Source organism: Mustela lutreola, chromosome 1, assembly GCF_030435805.1.
Source record: "Mustela lutreola isolate mMusLut2 chromosome 1, mMusLut2.pri, whole genome shotgun sequence".
In the NCBI taxonomy this organism is placed as follows: Eukaryota; Metazoa; Chordata; class Mammalia; order Carnivora; family Mustelidae; genus Mustela; species Mustela lutreola.
The window spans coordinates 23,083,905-23,107,002 of NC_081290.1; the positions used below are offsets into that span (position 1 = coordinate 23,083,905).

Consider the following 23,098-nt stretch of genomic DNA (forward strand, 5'->3'; position numbering starts at 1 on the left):
GCCTTATAATGTGAGCAATTTGTTACTGATAGCAGGAGAGAGTGATGGCAGATCTGCACTGACTGTACCTCCTGTAATAAATGTATTTGGCATAATTAATGCATGCTATGAACAGTCTTTATCCAATTTGTGTGTATGAGGAAAAATTCAATCTTTTTATCTTGTACATTACAGCAGAAAATATAGAAATGCTTATTAAAAACTACACTACAGTTAGATTTTTACATTTTGTATTTAGATATCCTAGCATTTTAAAAACTTATGGGTCTTAATGGTGGTTGGTTCATTTTGCACTTGTTCGAAACGTTCTGTTTTCTAATTCATATAAAATTTTTTTAAAGATTTTATTTATTTGACAGAGCACAAGGTGGGGGAAGCAGAGGGAGAGAGAGAAGCAGGCTCCCTGCTGAGCAGGGGGCCCCATGCGGGACTCAACTCAACTCCATGCTGGGATCATGACCGAAGCCGAAGGCAGACGCTCAACGGTCTGAGCCACCCAGTCTCCCCTAATTCATATAAATAAAATTATATAGATAAAAGTTTATTTTATTTTGAATCAATGAAATCAGTTCAAATATGTATACGCAAGTAAGAAAAAAACTAGGCTACTTCATAAATCTTGCTTTTGAAATATGGAAAGGAGTTCATAGAAGAGAAGAAAATCACTTTTATCTCAAGGAAATACCAGTTGTTTCTTAACTAATGATACCTAAAATTTTTTTTGGTGAAATACTGTTTAAAATCTTTATATTTTTATTGAAGTCCAGAGAATATTGATAGAATGCTTTGAGTTGTAATGCTGTAATTTAAATGGATTTATTGGGAATTTAAATGTAGAGAATAAAGAGGTTATTCAGCATTTATAAAAGGGACTATTTGTGATCTCTGAAATATTATAATAAATAATATAGTTTATGGATAGTGGACTAAAATTGGGTGTATGTAGGTAGTTCTTTTCTTTTTTTCTGTCAAGGGTTTATTGTGCTGTCACTTAAGTTCAGTTCCTAAAAGCACAGTTACTCCCATTAGTCTTTTCAAAGACAGTGTGCAGGATTTTAACCACTTTGCCTTAATCTGGGATGATAACCAAAAAAAGAAAAAAAATAAGCATGTAGTGCTTTAATTTGAGTTTTATTGGTTAATTTTTTTGTTTTTTCCTATTGTGGGCAGTCGAGAGAGACTACATTTTTACCTGTTTTTTTTCTCCCCTGTGTATACCACACCTCTCCCAAATTTTCTTCCAGCACTGACCCAGTGTTAGGTCAGTGATATCAAATTAATTTTCAACCATCTTGTCTCACCACAGATCATTCCTGGGCTCTGAGATTAATTATGTTTTTGATATATTCATTTTTGTGAGGAATGATTTATATAGAAGTTTCCCTCTCCCTTTCTCATCCTACCAGGTTCCCTAAAATTCTCTGTTCCCATAATATTTCTGTATGTAGGTGGAGTTCTCTGCTACCCATGATGCTTAGAGAAATTCAGTGAAATGACTCTTCAAGAACTGGTGCATCAGGCTGCCTCCATTTATTCAGATAAAATAGCTGTATGTTTTGATGAGTGTAACAGCCAGCCTCCAGTTTATTATACCTATGAAACTGTGGTTACTGTTGCTTCAGAATTATCAAATCTCCTGCAATTACACTGTGACTTTCAAGGAATTCGGGAAGTTGGTCTCTACTGCCATCCTGGGATAAACTTACCCTCTTGGATTTTAGGGTAATTGTTTTAATATTAAAATTTTAGTTTTCTAACCGAATTTATAATTCTTTGATACACAGAATATGTTGTAACTTAATATTCTGTTTACTATTTTATTTTTATGTATTGCTTGTTCGATTGTAAGCTGATGGAATTCATATTTACCCCCAAATTATTGTTTTTTAAAGATTTTGTTTATTTATTTGACAGAGCACCTATGCACAAGCAAGGGAGACAGGGAGGAGTTCTCAGAACCCTGGGATCATGACATGAGCTGAAGGCAGATGCTTAACCGAATGAGCCACCAAGGCACCCATACCCCAAGATTACTTTTAATCATTAAAGTTAATATGAGTTTATTTAGGAGAGACCAGAAGGTTTCGCTAATAGAATACTTATATATCTCCAAAATATAAGGGCTTCTTTTGTCTGCCAAAAGAAAACAGTCATAAAGAAAACAGTCATAAATTCTGTTGTATCAAAGGAAACAAGTGTTTCAGAAATAATGTAACCAGTTCCCCCCCCCCCCCCCCCCGAGACAAAGTTTTAGGTACTCGGGTATTTAGTAAGTGAATGAATGAGTAAATGAGAGTTTTGGATGATGGTTCATAAAAACTGAGCTAGGAACTGAGGAAGACACTGATTTAAATGATCATTTGTGAAATGTTCATTGAGTTGTTCTAGAATATTATTCTTACATAGTGATTTCTGTACTAGGTTCTGCAGTAAATAAGAGCTGCTAAAAAAATTAGAAAAGTTGATCATCCCATGGGGTGTGTGTTAGTAGATTAATTGTATAAATGTAAAGCAAAAAATTAATTTTTAAAAAAATTTTTAAAAAATTTACTTTCATCCAGTCATTGACAAATTTTATTGATAATTTTCTACAAAAATCTATTGTCCCCAAAATAATACCTCTAAGTATATGTACCTACATATACTTTTTAAAAGTTTTATCTTGAAGTAATCTCTACATCAAAGTGAAGCTCAAACCCACAACCCCAAGATCAAGAATCTTCTGCTCTATTGACTGAGCCAGCCAGGTCGCTCTACCTCAAAGTAATTTTATTTAAACAACTAACTGATTTTGGATCTTATTGCCACTTAAAAATCAATTTTAAAGTTGTTCCTCCACCGCCCAGGGTTTCCTGGTTTTAGTGAAATGTCATTTGTAGTATAGATGGTATTAATCTGCATACTAGTAAGTTACATGTGGATATTTACCTTACGTTATTATAGATAAGAAAGAAGACTCTGCTATTATTTGGTATTTTAGTAGTGATGTTAACCAAGTATATCGTACTTAATAAATTATCTTTAAAAAATCTTGGATTGGGGCACCTGGGTGGCTCAGTGGGTTAAGCCTCTGCCTTCAGCTCAGGTCATGATCCCAGGGTCCTGGGATTGAGCCCCGCATCAGGCTCTCTGCTCAGCAGGGAGCCTGCTTCCCCCTCCCTGCCTGCTTTTCTGCATACTTGTGATCTCTGCCTGTCAAATAAATAAAAAATAAAATCTTTAAAATAATAATAATAAAAAAATCTTGGATTTCTGTATATTAAGTGATAAAAATTTAATAGTGGATATTCTCTCTTAAAGACAAAATAAAAATAACTGTAACCAAATATGTGTCAAGAAAAATATTGGGCATTTCTGATATAGTCAATAGTAAAGTACATAGAGAAATTGAAATACGTAAAGATGACTTTCAGCAGATCTTCTGTGCTGACTCTGAACTATCTCTTTAGAATTCTCCAAGTTCCTGCTGCTTATGCTCCAGTTGATCCAGATTCACCACCAGCATTATCAACTCATTTTATGAAAAAATGTAATCTAAGTTATATTCTTGTTGAAAAACAGCAAATTAATGTAAGTGTGTGTATTTAAATTGGTGTTTTTAAAAAAATGTGTTTATCTTTCAGTTGAAGACCTGATGTGTCTGTCTGAAAATCTTTCCATATCCAGCTTTTCTAACTACAGTTTTTCAATCTCAGCACTGTTGACATTTTGGGTTGGGTAATTGTGAGGAGTGTTCTGTATATTACAGGTTGTTTTAGTAACATTCCTAGTTTCCACCCCCTGGATGCCAGTAGTACTGCTCCCCTTTGCCCCCATGAGTTGTGACAACCAAAATTGTCTTTAGAAATTATCAGATGTCTCCTGGAGGCACATTTTATCCCCTACTTCCTGTTGAGAAACATTGCTCTATAGCATGAACATATGTTCTAGATGTGTACTAAGGTACTGCATTGATTCAAATTTCCTTTCCCTTTCCAAAGCTGTTTCTATACTAGGAAAATTTTATAATACTTGCCACAGATATAAAAGATAAATGTTTCAATTTACAGTAGTCAGCAACATTAAAGAATTATAACCAGACTTAAATTTTGAAAAAGAGATTAGCTCTTAAACCAGACTTCTCTGGAAAACTAAATTAATTTTTTAATTTTTTAAATGACTGCCAACCAGATACCTAGCCTAGGAACACTGCTATGGGAAATATTTGGTGTTAGGTGTTCATCAAGATGCATCTCATGTTTCATTATTTATTTTTAAAATATTCTTTTTACCAAGAGAAATAGAACATTATAGAACATAATGTAGCTTGTTTTTACCCTTTTTCTATCTGAACCAGTTTATATTTGAGGGAACTGAAGTGCATTCCACTTGTGTACATCTCCATCTATATATAAAACAGAAATTATCAAGAGCTTGAGATGTAGAAGACTTCCTAGAGAATCATGGGTATTAAAGTCTCTAGAAAGAGACAACTGAGGTATAATGGGCTACATATAATGGGTTAATAAATATTCTCTAAATCTATTCATGTCTAGACAAGAAATTGGTTATTTTTTTTGATGTAAGCAAAACTAAAATGGGGACGTGACGTTCGTTTTTCTTAACCTTGTTGAAAGTTTTTAAAAATAGGTGGTTGGTGTGAGAATTGTCAGTATCAGGTATTCTTTCTAACTGCTTATAAGGAGTTGGGCACATAGAAAATCCCCTAGAGGGGTGCATGGGTGGCTCAGTGGGTTAAGCCTCTGCCTTTGGCTCAGGTCATGATCTCAGGGTCCTGTGATTGAGCCCCGCATCGGGCTCTGCTCAGCAGGGAGTTTGCTTCCCTCTCTCTCTCTGCCAGCCTCTCTGCCTATTTGTGATCTCTGTCAAATAAATAAATAAAATCTTAAAAAAAAAAAAAGATAAGAAAATCCCCTAGAAAGTACCTTGCTTAATGTTCCATGATTTTTTTTTTTTTTAAGAATTTACTTATTTGACAGACAGAGATCACAAGGAGGCAGAGAGGCCGGGGGGGGGGGGCAGGCTCCCTGCTGAGCAGAGAGCCCGACTTGGGGCTCCATCCCAGGGCTCTGAAATCATGACCTAAGCTGAAGGCAGAGGCTTTAACCCACTGAGCCAGGCAGGCGCGCCCCTGTTCCATGACTTTACTGTGAGATTTCCTCCTTAACACATGAGCCGTCAAGAAGTATTTATTGAGGGGCACCTGGTGGCTCAGTGGGTTAAGCCGCTGCCTTCGGCTCAGGTCATGATCTCAGGGTCCTGGGGTCGAGTCCCGCATCGGGCTCTCTGCTCAGCAGGGAGCCTGCTTCCCCTCTCTCTCTCTGTCTGTCTCTCCATCTACTTGTGATTTCTCTCTATCAAATAAATAAAATCTTTAAAAAAAAAAAAAAAAGAAGTATTTATTGAGCATGAACAATATGCTCAGCATCCACTAGAGCAGTGGTTCTCAGCTGGAGATTTGTCCCTCGCAGCAGACATTTGTTGAGTTGTTTTGTTTTGTGTTTTTGTTTTTTTATAATGCTGGCAGTAGGGACACCTGGGTGGCTCAGGTGGTTTGGTGTCTGCCTTTGGCTTGGGTCATGATCTCAGGGTCCTGGGATTGAGCCCCAAGTGGGGCTCCCTGCTCAGTGGGGAGCCTGCTTCTCCCTCTCCTTCTGCCATTCTCCCTGCTTGTGTTCTATTGAGCCATTTCAAATAAATAAAATCTTAAAAAGAAAAATGCTGGCAGTAGGGGTGCCACTGGTATCTGGTGGTTAGAGGCCAAAAGTACTGCTAAAAATCCTACAAAGCACAATATGTGTTGTCCCTTACAAGGATTTGTCTGGTCCAGAATGTCCAGATTGTGCAATTTATCTGGTCCAAAATGTCAAAATGTTGAGATTGAGAAACCGTACAACAAGTTGTTTGGGATGTTATTAGTGTGTGAAAGAAGCCCGAGACCTGATTCTTGCCTTCTAGCTGCTTATAATACACAGTTGACACTAGGACAGCATAAGTTTGAACTCTGCGGGTTCACTTACACTTTTTTAGTAAACACAGTATAGTACAGTATCATACACATATTTTCTTATGTTTTTCTTTTTTAGCATTGATAGGTTTTAATATAGTCATATTTAAATTCCACATTTGCCCCCAAAATATCCTTTTAGCTTTTTGTGGGGAGAGATTCAAAATCTGGTCAAAGATCATAGAATGCATCCACTTCTCATACTTGCTTAATAGCCTTTCTAGAACAGCTCCCCTGCCCTTTAAAATTTTTTTTTTCATGACCTACACATCTTTTAGAAATCAGTTATTGAGGTTTAATATACATATGAAAATCACCAATTTTATGTGTTTATTTTAATGAGTTTTGACAGATGTTTTGTCAAACAGGAAAGCAGGTCACACCACACCTGATCCTTAATATACTTAACAAACGAACAAAACACTATAGGCTCCTGCATTGTGAACTTTTTTTCTCATTTCTTATTTTTCTCTCATTTATCTCTTTTATAGTAGTTCCTTTGATGTGAGAAGTTTCATTAAGCTGCTTTTTGTCAACCTAAAAAGGTGTACTCAAAGGAACCTCACTTTTAGCATGCAAAAATTAAATTTAGCATCTTTTTATCCCAATTCAATAAATCTGTATTAATCTCTCTCCATCTCCCAAATACCTGAGCCAGAAACTCTGCAATCTTCTTATGCTTACTCCTTATCCGGAAAGTTATGCAATCCTTATTGACTCTAGCTCATAGGCTCTCATCTCTCTCTCTCTCTCTCCACTCTTGTTGCAATGGACTAGTTCAGGCCTGTATGTCGTATGTCAGTTGTTGCGAAAGGTTCATTAGAAGACTCTCACTTACTGAAAGTCTTATTAGTCTGTCCTTGATGGAGTAAAGTCTAGCCTATGCAGTTGCCACCTTCAGTTGGATCTCATTGCTTATAGATTATAGTGTAAAACCTTTAGTATGGAGTATACAGAGTTATTAAGGATAGCATCTCTTCTACTCACTTTCTCCCTCTCCCCCAATTCTTCAGCTCACTGGAGTGGTTAACATTCTCCATAACACTAGCTTTCTTGGATCATGTACTCTGCATTAGCTATTCTTGGACCAAAGCTACATATAACCCAGACATTACATATGATGTAGCAATTTCAGACCTTCCAGAGTTAAATTCAGTCTCCTCTGTTCCCATTAACATTTCAAGTATATTCATTTTCACAGTTGCCCTACCGTTGTATGTGTTTTATGTCTTTTTATTTTTTAAATTTTATTTATTTTTATTTTTTAAGATATTTATTTGACAGAGATCACAAGTAGGCAGAGAGGCAGGCAGAGAGAGAGGAGGAAGCAGGCTCCCCACCAAGCAGACAGCCCGATGCGGGACCTGATCCCAGGACGCTGGGACCATGACCCAAGCCGAAGGCAGAGGCTCAACCTACTGAGCCACCCAGGCGCTAATACGTCTTTTTATTTTGAAGGTGACATTGAAAGTAAGGAAAGCACTGTATTCTTACAGGTTTCTAATATTTTTTAATCCCTAGTTATATAGAAGTACTCAAAACCATGTTGAAGGGGGGCGCCTGGGTGGCTCAGTGGGTTAAAGCCTCTGCCTTCGGCTCAGGTCATGATCCCAGGGTCCTGGGATCGAGCCCCAAATTGGGCTCTCTGCTCAGTGGGGAGCCTGCTTTCTCCTCTCTCTCTTTGCCTGCCTCTCTGCCTACTTGTGATCTCTGTCTGTCAAATAAATAAATAAAATCTTTAAAAAAAAAAACATGTTGAAGGAAAGGAGTAAATTAATACTTTGTATTACTTCTATGTAAAAAAGAATGTTTTTTAACATATTAATATTATGAACTTTGTTTCCCGTGTAACAGAAATTCAAATCTTCCTACGAAACATTATTGAATTATGATACACTTAAAGAACATAATGACCTAGTACTCTTCAGGCTTCACTGGAAAAATGTTGAAGTGAGCTTGATGCTAAAGGACAGAAAACAGCAATATGAAAAAGAAAAAGTGACAAACAGCACAAATTCTGAGAACAGCAATGAAGAAAAGTCAGAAGAGCACATGGATGTGAGGTTAAAGCATTGCTTGGCCTATGTTCTCCATACATCTGGCACTACAGGGATACCTAAGATTGTCAGAGTCCCTCATGGATGTATAGTGCCAAACATCCAACATTTTCGGTGAGTTCTGTCCTTCAAATCCTTCTTCAAAACTTGTGTTTTAAAAGAGAAAAAACATTTTTTTAAAGATTTCTTATTTATTTATTTTACAGAGAGTTCACAAGTAGAGAGGCAGGCAGAGAGAGGTGGGGAGGCAGGCTCTCTGCTGAGCAGAGAGCCCAATTTGGAGCTCGATCCCAGGACCCTGGGATCATGACCTGAGCTGAAGGCAGAGGCTTTAACCCAGGCACCCCAGAAAAAAATTTTTTTAAAGATTTTTATGTATTTCCTTGACAGAGAATGGGAGAGCACAAGCAGAGGCAGTAGGACAGGGAGAAACAGGCTTCCGCCTAAGCAGAGAGCCTGATGTGGGGTTCTCATTCCCAGGACTGTTGGATCATGACCCAAGCTGAAGGCAGACACTTAACCAACTGAGCCACCCAGGCATCCCAAAAACATTTTTTTAAGTAAACTCTCCCCCCGATGTGGGACTTGAACTCATCACCCCAAGATCAAGAGTTGCATGTTCTACCAACTGAGCCAAAGGAAAAATTTAATTTTTATTTATTTATTTTTAAAGAATCCAAGAGAGAGCAAGCAAGCACAAGCAGCAGGGAGGAGTAGAGGGAGAGGGAGAAGCAGATTCCCTGGTGAGCAGGGAGCCCAACACTGGGCTAGATCCCAGGACTCTGGGATCATGACCTGAGCTGAAGGCTGACGTTTAAGTGACTTGAGCCACCCAGACGCCCCCTCAAGGGAGAAATTTTAATCTCTGTTCATTATAACTATTTTTTATTTCTTATTTATTTATTTTTAAAGGTTTTATTTATTTATTTGCAGAGAGGGATCACAAGTAGGCAGAGAGGCAGGCAGAGGGGAGAGGGAAGCTGAGCAGAGAGCCCAATCGGGGCTCAATCCCAGGACCCTGGATCATGACCTGAGCTGAAGGCAGAGGCTTCACCCACCAAGCCACCCAGGCGCCCCTATAACTATTTTTTAAAAAATAGATTCATTTATTTGAGAGAGCACGCACGTGAATGGGTAGGAGGAGCAGAGAGAGAGGGAGAGAGACTCTCAAGCTGACTCCCGCTGAGTGCGGGGAGTGATATGGGGCTCAGTCTAATGACCTGAGATCATGATCTGAGCCAAAATTGAGAGTCACACCCTTTAACCGACTGAGCCACCCACATGTTCCTGTTTTTTAGAATTCCTGTTCCTAAATTGATAGTCTTAAGTAATTGGGTCTCTTGCTTTGGCTATATCTGAGCTTTAGTTCTTTGCAGGTTAGGACTTCACCTTTCTGATCCAGACCTGGAGCCAAACAGGGAGCAAACAAATGATGGTTGAAGCTTTGCTTCTAAGTTATCAGTAAGAAGGAAGTGTATTCCTGGCAGAAGTGTGGGAGAAAGGAGGAGTGTGGCTTGGTAGCGTGTGCCAGGGCAGAGCTGAGGAAGGAGTGGGAGGGCAGGAGCCTTGTGACCTGAGGGGCAGGAGCCCGTTATGCTTTGTTGAAGAATCTTGCACTTAAATCCAGTAGACGTGAAAAGATTTGGATTTCATTAAGCTCATTCTTACAGCATTGAAGAATTTGGTTTGCTCATCAGGAAATGAAAACTCTCTATGAAGTCAATTCTCAGTTTAAGAAGAAAGAAGGAAATAGAGGAAGGGAACTAAGGGAGAGTAGTCTTAGGAAATCAAAAGAGGAAATAAACAAATAGTGATACAGAAACTTTGTGACTACAAATATTTGTGATATACAAATATATATTTTTATGTCATTTTAAGTTTTATATAATTAAAAACTTCCTAACAACTGCATTTTAAAAATACAAAGAAATAAGAGGGGTGCTCGGGTGGCTCAGTTAAGCATCCGACTTTTTTTTTTCCTTTTTAAAGATTTTATTTATTCATTTGAGAGAGAATGAGAGCAAGAGAGAGAACATAAAAGGGCAAAGGGTCAGAGGGAGAACCGGACTCCCCGCTGACTAGGCAGCCCGACGCAGGACTCTATTCCAGGACTCCAGGATCATCACCTGAGCTGAAGGCAGTTGCTTAACCAACTTAGCCACCCAAGAGCCCTAACCATCTGACTCTTGATTTTAGCTCAGGTCATGATCTCAGGGTTGTAAGATTGAGCCCCATGTCAGGCTCTGTGCTGGCTGTAAATCCAGCTTTGCTTAAGATTCCTTGTCTCCCTCTGCTTCTCTCTCTTCCCCCTAAAAAATGGTAGAAAGAAATAAGAAAATTCAACAATATCTTATTTAATTCAGAATATCTAAAATACCAATATGTAATCGGTATGAAAATTAGTTGTTTTACACTCTTTATGCTTATCCTAAATCTAGCCAGTATTTTACACTTACACAGCTCAATATGGATTAGCCGCATTTTCAGTGCTCAGTAGGTATACCCTTCTTATGCCTACCATATTGGACAGTGCAGATCTAGAAGAAGGGAGTGGTGAAATGAGGCAGAGAGGAGTCTTGTAATTGATAATGTGGTCTTTAGTGACTTGATTTCCAAGTGCCCAAGACTGAAGACAGACTATTAGGCTGGGGATAAGGGAATGAGAAATAGCAAAATGGAGATAATCAAGTATTCATTTCTTGGAGCTAGTTTGAATGGGAAAGAAAGAATTCTGGGAGGGTATAGGTTTATCTTTGAGATGAGAGACTGGGACACTTGGGTGGTTCAGTCAGTTGAGTGTTTCACTCTTGATTTCCCCTCAGGTCGTGATCTGAGAGTCATGAGGTTGAGCCCCATATTGGGCTCTCCACTCAGTATGGAGTCCGCTTGAGATTTTTTTTCCTTCTCCCTCTGTCCCTTCCCTCACATACGCGTGCACACACTCTCTCTCTCTCTCAAATAAATAAAACCTTTTAAAAAGTTGGGGTGCACCTGGGTGGCTCAGTTGGTTAAGTGGCTGCCTTCGGTCAGGTTATGGTCCCAGGGTTCTGGGATAGAGCCCTGCATCAGGCTCCCTGCTCACTGGGGAGCCTGCTTCTCCCTCTCCTTTGCTTGTTATTCTGCCTTACTTGTGTTTGCGCTCGCTCGCTCGCTCTCTCTCCCTCTCTGTCAAATAAATAAATAAATAAGGTGGGAAACATTAATAGGCTGGTGCTTGAGAATCGGTAGGGAGAATTGTTTTTGAAAAATCAAGAAAATAGTATTGTACAGGAGTAAGCTACTTTGGGATGGAAGGGCGAGGAATGTTAGAGGAAACTGATGGATAGTAACGTCCTAGGCAAAGTCACATGTTGAAGAGTATGAGAGGTGAGGCGGAGTGGAGGCGCAGGCTGCTTGAGGGGAGTGTAGGCTTGTCACTAACTATCTAATACTCTGTAATATCCTAACTACATGTATTCTGCTCTTTGTTCAGCTCCTGAGAGAAAAAGCCGAAAGTGGGAAAAGTGAGTCAGTGGTCTCTGTTAGGCATCATTAAGTACGAAGGATAGAGTAAGTCAAGTTTCTACCGGAAAAGCAGAACCAGGAGATTGTATCAAGGACTTACTATAAGGAATTGGCTTATGTTTGTGGGAGCTAATCAAGACTGAAGTCCGTAGTGTAAATAGAAAGGAATGATCAGGGGGCAGCTGGGTGGCTCAGTGGGTTAAGCCTCTGCCTTTGGCTCAGGTCATGAGCCCAGAGTCCTGGGATTGAGCCCCGCATCAGGCTCTCTGCTTACCAGGGAGCCTGCTTCCTCCTCTCTCTTTCTCTGTCTACTCGTGACCTCTGTCAAATAAATAAATAAAATCCTTTAAAAAAATTTTTAAAATGTTTAAAAAAAAGAAAGGAATGATCAGGTGCGAACTGTAACCCCATAGGCATGTGCTTGTTCATAGGCAAGTCAGGAAGGATCTAGAGGAAAGGGAGAATAATTGTAGATCTAGATGCTGTGTCTTTTTTTCAGAGAGGGCCTAACACTCTTTTTTTTTTTTTTTTTTTAAGATTTTATGTATTTATTTGACAGACATCACAAGTAGGCAGAGAGGTAGGCAGAGAGAGGAGGAAGCAGGCTCCCTGCCAAGTAGAGAGCCCGATGTGGGGCTCGATCCCAGGACCTGAGATCATGACCTGAGCTGACGGCAGAGGCTTAACCCACTGAGCCACCCAGGTGCCCTAGGCCTAATACTCTTTAAAAGGACTTCCAGTTGAGTAAATTGAGTTAACCCAGGATAATCTCCCTTTTGATTAGAGAAGCTAAGTAGGGACTTTGTCTACAAAATCCCTTCACTGCAGGACCCAGTTTAGGGTTTGATGGAGTAACAGAGTGGTGTGTGTTCTGCTGAATGGCAGCTGCCTCCCTTCTGTCCTCCACCTCGTGAGAGAGCTCCCTTGTTTTTCACCCTCACAAAACATACTAGAAAGGAAATTCTGGGGAATGTGGTTTAATCCAGCCACACTTAACACATCAGAAACCCATCACAGATGATAAAATGCCATGTGAAGAAGTGGATACTGCTTTAAATGGCTTTTAATCCTCACATTCGTAAAGACGAGTTCTGGAATTAATAGCACCATTTTGGTTAATTTAAGAGTAAAAGAGTAAAAATCTGGCCAACATCCAGAAACTTCATGGTCATAGTTTCTTAGGATATATGATTACCAAATGTTAGACATTTTGCATAACTGCATTCTGTTTTGCCTTAGGGTACTTTTTGAGGTCACACAGGAAGATGTTTTGTTTCTTGCTTCACCTCTGACCTTTGATCCTTCTGTTGTGGAAATATTTGTGGCTCTATCAAGTGGTGCCTGTCTGCTTATTGTACCAACTTCTGTCAAAGTGCTTCCGTCAAAGTTAGCTGCTGCTCTCTTTTCCCATCACAGAGTAACTATTTTACAGGTAGGTTTCGGGGGGCAAATGAAATGCTTTGGCTTTTATTTAGCATTTTTAAAGTCTTAGAGAATATTTTATATTCCTGTAGTTTTTTACAGTAGGTTAACGATAATCTGTTAGATTATTATGGGTTGTCTCTGATGATATGACGTAATTTGCTTGAGAATGAAAACAATCAGTTAATTCTATTTAGAAAATTATTTTACTATCCATCTGCTACAATAATAGCTAGAGGAAGTTGACCTCCACTCAAATCTTTCACGGTACACTGCTTCTCCTATCTTAAACTTTAGCTTTTAGTGAAAAACACAAAGTTAAAGTATAATTAGTTAGGAATTTAGATTTTCTCACTTTTTATATCAGTATATTTTACAGTAACTAATGGAAATAAATTTTAAAATGTTTATCTGAAAGTATGTGACTGGTATACAAGCCTTAAGATATTACATTGCAAGTGGTTAAAGATAAGATATTACATTGCAAGTGATTAAAGATACCAAAGAGAATGAAAAAAATTATATGCAAATCATGATAAACTAAAAATAGCAGATTTATACCTAGTGTAAGAGACTCGAGGATGTTAAATTTCTGCCATAAAGGCAAAATTTGATACTGCTTTGTTTTCAGGCAGTTTTTCATCCTTAAAAAAAAAAAAAATTATATATATATATATATATGTGTGTGTGTGTGATATATATAAAATATAGTAATATAAAGATATATAAAATATAGTAATGTATAGTATATATATAAAATATAGTAATGTAATACATATAAAATATAGTATATAGCAAATATATATAAAATATAGTAATGGGTATATTAATGCATATAAATTCTCATCTATGATGATCATTCCATCAGGCTTGACAAGACTTTAATATAATTTATTTTCCTACAAACTTCAAGGAGTATAGTTTTCAGGATACATTTGCAAAGTATCTAAGTAGATTTGAGAGATAGTTACTAAAGGAAAGGGGGAATTTCCTTCCGTGTCAAGTCAATGAGTTCTGTCTCCTTAAATCCGATTCCCTTGCTTAATGTTTTAGCACAGTCTCAAATAAATTTACTTTAGCTGTGGGTTTTAACCTTTTTGGGGTCCTAAATCTTTGAGAAATGAATCTACATTTACTAATGATCTCAGACCACAGCAAGTTGTACATACAGTTTCATGGTGATTTTATTTAATTCACAATACTTAACTCTGGAGTATTATCAGCAGATCAAATTTGAGTTATTTTTGTTTTTAAAGATTTATTTATTTGAGAGAGAGCGAGCACAGGCAGGAGAGGGAGAGGGAATCGCAAGCAGACGCCCCACTGAGCTCGGAGCCCAACCTGGGGCTCCAGCACATGACTGTGAGATCATGACATGAGCCAAAACTGAGTTGGACACTTGACGGTGCCACCAGACACCCCCAAATTTTGAGTTTGAGGAAGGAAGAGAAGTGCACAAGCTGATAGACTATCGTTTCCTGTATGTAAGGCATGCCCTGTCTTGTTAGAAGTTTGGGGAGGAAGAGCTGTAAAGTATCCTTCCAACTGCAAAGGGACTTTGAGATGAAAAAACGAAGCCGGCAACTCCTTACGGCTTAAACAGTTTCACGTGCGGTCATGTACTGACAGGGAGGATTGGGGGCACGACGATGTGGAGGGGCACGGCTATTATCTGCAAAGACCGGACCTTAGTGTACAGGTTTTACAAGACCAAAGGGACGTGTTGGGGAAGGCACTGCAGTAAGGCTGAAGGACTCTCTCCTCCGCAGGGAGCCTGCTTCTCTCCCCCTCACCCACTCCCACTTGCCTCTCTGCCTACTTGTGATCTCTCTCTCTCTGTCAAAAAAACAGATACAAATCTTGGGGCGCCTGGGTGGCTCAGTGGTTAAGCCGCTGCCTTCGGCTCAGGTCATGATCTCAGGGTCCTGGGATCGAGTCCCGCATCGGGCTCTCTGCTCGGCAGGGAGCCTGCTTCCTCCTCTCTCTCTCTGCCTGCCTCTCTACCTACTTGTGATTTCTCTCTGTCAAATAAATAAATAAAATCTTTAAAAAAAAAAAAAAAAAAAACAGATACAAATCTTAAAATAAATAAATAAACAAATGTGAAACCATTTAGTTAGAGTGAAATCTCAGGTTGCTAGCTACCAAAATGTCAGCATAGTAGTGTTTTTCAGTTTTATGTGAATTTTTCCTTAGAAATTTTGAAAGGAACCTTAACATTCTGTTTTGTCTATTATTTAGTAAGTCTTATTTTTCTGTGCCTAAGATGATCTGGTAACAAAGTATATTGACTAGTATTCTGCCACTAAATTTTATCATTTCAGTTTATGAGTATCTGAAAGTTGTTACTATTGCTTTATCTTGCTGAATATTCATAGCTGTGCCTTTTTTAGTAGTGTTCAAAGTTGAAATTATCTTCAGCACCAGAAATTAGGCTACAACATCTCTCTCTCTTTTTTTTTAAGAGTTTATTTATGAGAGAGGATGAGAGATCATGTGTACATAGGGGGAGGGACAAGCAGACTCTGTGCTAAGCAGCGAGCTCAAAGCAGAACTCTCAGATCACAGCCTGAGCTGAAACCAAGAGTCATGCCCAACCAACTGAGCCCCCAGGCATGTCCAGAACATTTCATTTTGACAAGAGATTTTCCTTATGATAAAACTTGGTGGAACAGATTACTTGATTTAGGATGCCTTCTAAGTAGGGTGGCCATTATAATTTATTACCAAAATACCCAGAATCTTGAGAGTGAATCAAGGTGCTAAATTCCTAGACAGGAATCTGGAACATAAATTTGTCCTGGGATATAGGGACATCCTGTTACTTAAATATTTTGATAAATATTTAAAATATTAAATAGGGGCACCTGTGTGGCTCAGTGGGTTAAAGCCTCTGCTTTTGGCTCAGGTTATAATCTCAGGGTCCTGGGATGGAGCCCCACATTGGGCTCCTTGCTCAGCAGGGAGCCTGCTTCCTCCTCTCTCTCTGCCTGCCTCTCGGCCTACTTGTGATCTCTGTCTGTCAAATAAATAAATAAAATATAAATAAATAAGTAAATAAATAAATAAATAAATAAAATATTAAATAAAATAAATTTTAAATAAAATATTTAAAATGTTAAATATTTTGATAAACCAAGACTTTAAATCATCTCTTTGAATTAAAATTTAAGTTGTCCATTGGGGCTGCTTCTAGCTTTTATTGAAAGAAACCATTTAAAAATCTTGATTCACATGGAAATTTTCTATGGTCAAGTAAAGAGATTGGCAGATCCTCTCCCTAATAGAAAGTAATTATAAAGCTGGAGAAAATTGACAAAGGCAACTACTCAACACTTCAGAAATCAACCAAAATTCTACAACTATCTAAAAGTGTTTTTAAAAACTGTTATTTTTTGCATAAAAATGGAACTCGTGGCATTCTAGACTAAGCTGCTCTCCCTGCCTCCTCCAGCACAGTCAGTACAGACTTTCCCATCAGGGCCTCCTGCTCAAAAGGGCATTTATTCAGTTTGGAATGGTAGGTTATGTCCATGCCCCCAAAGCACTCTTTGTGGAAATGATATTGATATAGGCCGGCATGGAAGGCTAAAAACTCCACTGGTTTGAGGTTGTGGTCATAGGGAGGGAAAGCACATTCTGGCTAAGGCTGCATTTGTGCATCAGACCAGAGGTTCCAAGTACATTCCTGGCTGGCCTTGAGGGTATGTGCATGTATTTTAGAGATACAAAAAGACCCATGGAAAATAGAAGCTGAATTAGGCTTGAAAATGGCCTAAACTTTGAGTTCACACAAATCCATCTCTCTGGCCAGTCTGGTCCAATCGCTGCTCCACTACTGAGCTATGCAGACACAGCGTGACTCGTAGGAAGTAAGAGCTAAAAATGAAAAAAAGAATATATGTTTAAGGGTCACCTGGGTGGCCTCAGGTGGTTAAGCATCTGCTTTTGGCTCAGGTTATAATCTCAGGGTCCTGGGATGGAGCCCCACATTGGGCTCCTTGCTCAGCAGGGAGTCTGCTCCCCACCCTCCCCACCCTGCTCGTGTTCTCGCTCTCTCAAATGAATTTAGAAAAAAAATACATATTTAAAAGGACAATTGAGTGATGACAGTGGCCACCCATCACCAAGAAGACAGATTTTACAGATTTAAACAAGGCTTGGGGCGCCTGGGTGGCTCAGTGGGTTAAGCCTCTGCCTTCGGCCCAGGTCATGGTCTCAGGGTCCTGGGATGGAGCCCCGCATCGGGCTCCCTGCTCAGCAGGGAGCCTGCTTCCCTTCCTCTCTCTCTCTGCCTGCCTCTCTGCCTACTTGTGATCTCTGTCTGTCAAATAAATGTATAAAATCTTTTAAAAAAATAAAAAATAAAAAATAAACAAGGCTAGTTAGTAACAAGCAAAAAAGCAACAAAAACATAATGATAAAATGGTCAGTATATTGAGAAGTATGTTGTATCAAGAAGATGTAACGATAATAAATGTATATCCACCGAGAAATGAGGTTCCAAATACATGAAGCAAAATGGACAGGGTTGAAATGAGAAGTAGGCAACCCAATAGTTTGAAATTTTAATACCCCACTTTTAACAATTGAATGAAAAACTAGACAGAAATCAGAACATATAATATAGAAGACTTGAACAACATTATCAACCGAATTCCATTTACACAACACGACATCCAATAAATGCAGAATATTCATTCTTTGCGAGCACATTGAACATTTTCTAGGATAGATTCTATTCTCAAACCACAAAACGAATTTTGGTAAATTTAAAATAGAACCAAGTGGTATTCATTCCAGGAATGCATATTTGGTTTAAGTCCAAAAATCACTGATAATTATGCTTTTTGTTCATTATCTATGTGGTATATATTAACAGATGCAGAAGTATTTTGCAAAGTCCAACACTTGTGATAGAGAAAAAATCCTTAAATAGGAATAAGACTTTCCCCAATATGATGAAAGGCATCTGCAGAAAACCACAGCTAACATCCTATTTGGTGAAAGACCACATGCTTTCCCCCTAACATTGGGAACAAGCCAAGGTTGTTTCCTTTTGTCCTCTCTCTCCATCATTACTCTGGTGGTTCCAGGCGGTGTGATAAGGGAAAAACAAAAAGCAAAAAGCCAACACATTACTGATAGAAATTAAAGAGCTCAATAAATGAAGAGACATTAAATGTTTATGGATTGAAACCTCAATATTGTCAAGATCTATACATTAAACATGGTTCCTGTCAAAATCCTAGTGGACTTTTTGGGGTAGAAATTGATAAACTGATCCAGAATTTTCTATGGAAATGCAAACACTAGTCCTAATCTGTTCAGTGGACTACTCAGCAGTAAAAAGTCTCAGAGTCTGAGTGTTTGTGCCTCCCCCAAACATTTGTTAAAATACTGATGAACAATGTATTATACTATGAGGAGGTGTGGCCCTTGGGGGTTCTTTGGTCACGAGGGTGGAACCCTCATGAAAAGAATTAGTACTTTTGGAAAAGAAACCCTACAGAGCTCCCTAGCCCCTTCCACCATGTGAGCCTACAACAACTTGACAGTCTGTAACCTTGAAAGAGGGCTTTTACCAGAACCCAACCATGCTGGCACCCTGATCTTGGACTTAAAGCCTCAGAACTGAGAATTAAGTTTCTGTTGTTTGTCACCTATTTAGTCTGTGGTAATTTTGTTGTATCAGCCTGAACTGAGACAAAAAGGGAGTTCATAAATACATAGGTGCATCACAGAATTTTTTTTTAAATTTTATTTATTTATTTGACAGACAGAAATCACAAGTAGGCAGAGAGGCAGGCAGAGAGAGAAGGGGAAACAGGCTCCCCGCTGAGCAGGGAGCCTGATGTGGGGCTCGATCCCTGGACCCTGAGAGCATGACCTGAGCTGAAGGCAAGAGGCTTTAACCCACTGAGCCACCCAGGCGCCCCATCACAGAGTATATATATGGAGTGAAAGAAGTCCGATCCAAACAGAATACATGATGTTTGATTCCATTTTCATAAAATTCTAGAAAATGCCAGCTGATCATTAGAAGATAGATCAGTGGTTGTCTGGAAAAGGGGTCCAGTCAAAGGGGAGAATTTCAACGGTAAAGTAGGTAATTTTAGGGCTGAAGAATATATTAATTATTTGGATTATGGTGGTAGTTCACTGATGTATCTCTGTATCTGTATCTCAGTTTATAATGGATGCTTTAAATATGCTTATTCTATGTCAGTTACACCTTACTAATGCTGTTTTTAAAGATCTTCATATTGTTTAGGAACATTTTTTTTTAATCCTTTATGTACTTTTTTTCTACATAGAGATAATGGAAAGGAAATATGAACTGATTTTATTTTTTAAAAAAGTCCTTTTTATGTTTAAGACATCTTGTCTAAACTATCCAATGAAGCATAACTAATATTTTTCTTAAGTTTTTTGCTAAAGCAAAACTGATACCCCATTAAGAAGGGAATGCTGCTTCAGTAGATTTCCAAAATGATTTATACACACGGCCTTAATTTCCATGTGGGTGCCTGGTGTTAAGCTTTGAACTAATTATTACGGTATTTACTTTTTTAAAGAAGTAAAGGGAAATAAATTACCTCTAATGTATTCACAGGCAACACCAACTTTGCTTAGAAGATTTGGATCTCAGCTTATCAAGTCAACTGTTTTATCAGCCAGTACTTCTCTTCGAGTATTAGCCCTTGGCGGTGAAGCGTTTCCATTATTGACTGTTCTCAAAAGCTGGAGAGGAGTAGACAATAAAACACAAATATTTAATATTTATGGTATCACAGAGGTATCAAGTTGGGCAACTTTTTACAGGATCCCAGAGAAGTTCCTTAATTCTACTTTAAAGTAAGGGTTTCAATTACTAAATAGATTAGAGAGAAACTGCATTTTTCCAATATCTTAACATTATTATTTTTAATGTTTTTGATAGGCACTGCAGTAATAATTTTGGAAGCATTATTTTATCTAGAATTTTTATTTTAAAAATATTTTTTAGAGAGAGTGAGGATGGAGGATGGGAAGGGAGAGAATTTTTTTTTTTAAGATTTTATTTATTTGGGAGAGCGAGCAAGAGGGAGCGAGCGTAAGGGGTGGGGGCAGAGGCAGAGCAAGAGGGATAAACAGGCTCCCACGGAGCAGGGAGCCCAATGCGGGGCTTAGTCCTAGGACCGTGGGATTATGACCTGAGCTGAAGGCAGATGCTTAAACCACTGAACCACCCAGGTTCCCTGGGAGAGAGAGAATCTTAAGCAGGCTCCATGCCCAGCACAGAGCCCAATCTCACAACCCTAGATCATGACCTGAGCCATAATAAGAGTCAGTTGCTTACCAACTGAGCACCCTGGGTACCTGTTTTATCTAGAATTTTAAGATGGGAATCCAGAGCCTTTCTTATAACTGGTGCTGCAGATCTGTTATAACTTTTTTGTGACTAAACAAATAAATAACCTATAATAACCTTTCCACCTAACCTTTTGCTCTTGGCCATCTTTGAATTATAGCATAACCAAAACTTTTTCTCTTTATTTGGCATGATGTGATTTAAATACATTGGAAAATTTTCTATTCAAATGAGAAATTTAAATGTGATTTGGGTTATTGTGTTTTCGTAGATGTGAATTGCCGGTACCACTGGGATTTCCACTGCTTGGAACAGTAGTTGAAGTCAGAGATACTAATGGTTTCACAATTCAAGAGGGCCATGGCCAAGTATTTTTAGGTGATTTTTACGTTTGTTGATTGGGAATATCTTCTTTTTTTTTTTTCCAAGAAAAATATCTGATATGTTAATTTTATTCTATTCTTTTCAGTGATGATAATTTTTAATTTCATTCTCACAGTCATGAAACAGTTAATGTGTTACCATAGTTATTTCAGGTAACAATATTTGATACCCTTAGAGAAGATGTAAAAGTAATTGAGAAATTGCAAGTTGGACCTTTATATTTATAGCCAAAATTCTCTATAATTGTTTTTTTTAAGGTTTTTATGTATTTATTTGACAGAGAGAGAGAGACACAGTGAGAGAAGGAACAGAAGCAGGGAGAGTGGGAGAGGGAGAAGCAGGCTTCCCACTGAGCAGGGCTTGATCCCAGGACCCAAGGATCATGACCTGAGCCAAAGGCGCCTAACGACTGAGCCACCCAGATATCCCTAAATCAGTATTCCAAGAATTTTTTTTTTTTTTAAGATTATTTATTTGAGAGAAAGAGAGTGAGAGAGAGCATGAGAGGGGAGAGGGCCAGAAGGAGAGGCAGACTCCCTGCCGCTCGAGCGGGGAGCCCAGTGCGGGACTCAATCCCGGAACTCCAGGATCATGACTGCCAAAAGCAGTTGCTTAACCAACGGAGCCACCCAGGCACCCCTCTAAGAATGTTTTTTAATCACTTATATTTTTTAGAAATAAATCTTGTTTTATTCCTTTATTTTACTGAGGTTATTGTATTTACTTTTACCAGGTGACATTTAAAAGTGTGCTGCCCCTTTTTCATACAGATATTCAAAATGTGAAACTTAGTAACTGAACTTTTGAAGATGTTCTTGATTTGATGGTTTCTTTATATATTTTCCATGGGTTTATTATTATTATTTATTATTATTATTATTGGTGTTTATATCTTGTGAAGGTGGCAGAAAGAGAGTATGTTTTCTTGATGATGAAACGACAGTACCTCTTGGCACAATGCGAGCCACAGGAGATTTGGTGATGGTGAAAGATGGAGAGATGTTTTTCTTGGGACGAAAGGACAGTCAGATCAAACGACATGGCAAACGTCTTAACATTGAACTTGTGCAACAGGTAGAATCCTTTAAATATTAAGTCTCTACTAACAGATGTAGGTTTTAGAGGTAGCCACCACCAGTTTTCTGTGCCAGCATTCTCTGTTCATGTTATTTAAACCTAAGATTTTGGTATTAGTAATGAGTTACAGTAATAGGTGTGGATTATTCAGTGTGCCCTTATTCTCAGCATGAAGAGAGAGTTGTTTTTTGTTTTAAAGATTTTATTTATTTATTTGACAGAGATCACAAGTAGGCAGAGAAGCAGGCAGAGAGGGAGGGGGAAGCAGGCTCCCTGCTGAGCCCAATGCGGGGCTCCATCCCAGGACCCTGGGATCATGACCTGAGCCAAAGGCAGAGGCTTTAACCCAACTGAGCCACTCAGGCGCCCCAGAAGAGTTATATTTTAAATAAGTGACAGAATGGATTTTGATGACTGTGAAAATAATGGTTTACTTTGCTGTGAGAGTGATTATTTTAAAAACATGAAGAACCTAGTGTGCTGGTAATAGCAGTAGTAGCAGTCAGTTTTTTTTTTCATTAAGTCTCTAGCTATTTTACAATTTTATTTGACTGTTGATTTCAGACATGAGAAGTTTGAGCATTTAGGAAGTTTGCTTTTAAATGTCTTCTGACAGATTGGGGTAATCTCTCTCATAGGTTGCTGAAGGACTTCAGCAAGTGGAGTCTTGTGCAGTTACCTGGTATAATCAGGAAAAATTAATTCTGTTCGTGGTGTCCAAAAATGATTTCGTAAAGGAATACATCTTTAAAGAACTGCAGAAACATCTTCCAAATCATGCAATCCCGGATGAACTCTTGTTGATTGAATCTCTACCATTTACATCTCATGGTAAAATCATTGGAAGCAGATTTGTTTTGGTGCTAAATAAATACTAATTCATAACTACTTTAAAGGCCTTTAAAATCCTTATTATTCTAAGTAATATTAGCATATATTGTGGTAGACCTCTGTTAAGGACTTTGTAGAAATAACTCATCTTATCTCTAGAAAATCCTGTGAGTGGATAGTGTCATTCCCATTTACAGATATGGAAAATAAGGCTTAAAGAGGTTAAGTAATTTTCACAAAATTACAGTGCTGGTTAATGGTAGAGTTGAAATTCTATCTAAGACTTTTTGATTTCAAACATTTGTTTTTAATGATCATATTCTCTTCCCAGTTTCATCTTTACTTAATATTTACATCAAAATACAGTAGTTGTTCAGTTAGTAGGATCATTTTTTAACTCATATTAGCTCTTCCTTTCTTACCACCCGTTACATTTTTGGTAGTGTGGAGCTACTTTCTTTA

At 38.4% G+C, this 23,098-nt stretch overlaps 1 protein-coding gene across 12 annotated transcripts in view; it reads left to right on the top strand.

The window, feature by feature from the left end:
* AASDH (aminoadipate-semialdehyde dehydrogenase) overlaps positions 1-23,098 on the top strand; it is a 43,359-nt gene that overhangs the window by 1,329 nt on the left and 18,932 nt on the right. For 6 of the 12 annotated variants that reach the window (XR_009350691.1, XM_059160780.1, XM_059160825.1 and 3 more), the window contains exons 2-9: positions 1,449-1,722; positions 3,450-3,570; positions 7,862-8,178; positions 12,808-13,000; positions 19,607-19,848; positions 20,616-20,722; positions 21,630-21,802; positions 22,444-22,636. Coding sequence is in view for 11 of the 12 variants with exons in the window: in XM_059160780.1 (XP_059016763.1) it covers positions 1,493-1,722; positions 3,450-3,570; positions 7,862-8,178; positions 12,808-13,000; positions 19,607-19,848; positions 20,616-20,722; positions 21,630-21,802; positions 22,444-22,636 (1,576 nt within the window). In the remaining variant the exon portion in view is untranslated. Of the gene's footprint in view, positions 1-1,448; positions 1,723-3,448; positions 3,571-7,861; positions 8,179-12,807; positions 13,001-19,606; positions 19,849-20,615; positions 20,723-21,629; positions 21,803-22,443; positions 22,637-23,098 lie in introns of those variants that run through there. The other 6 variants (XM_059160818.1, XM_059160798.1, XM_059160808.1 and 3 more) reach the window with 4 other exon arrangements.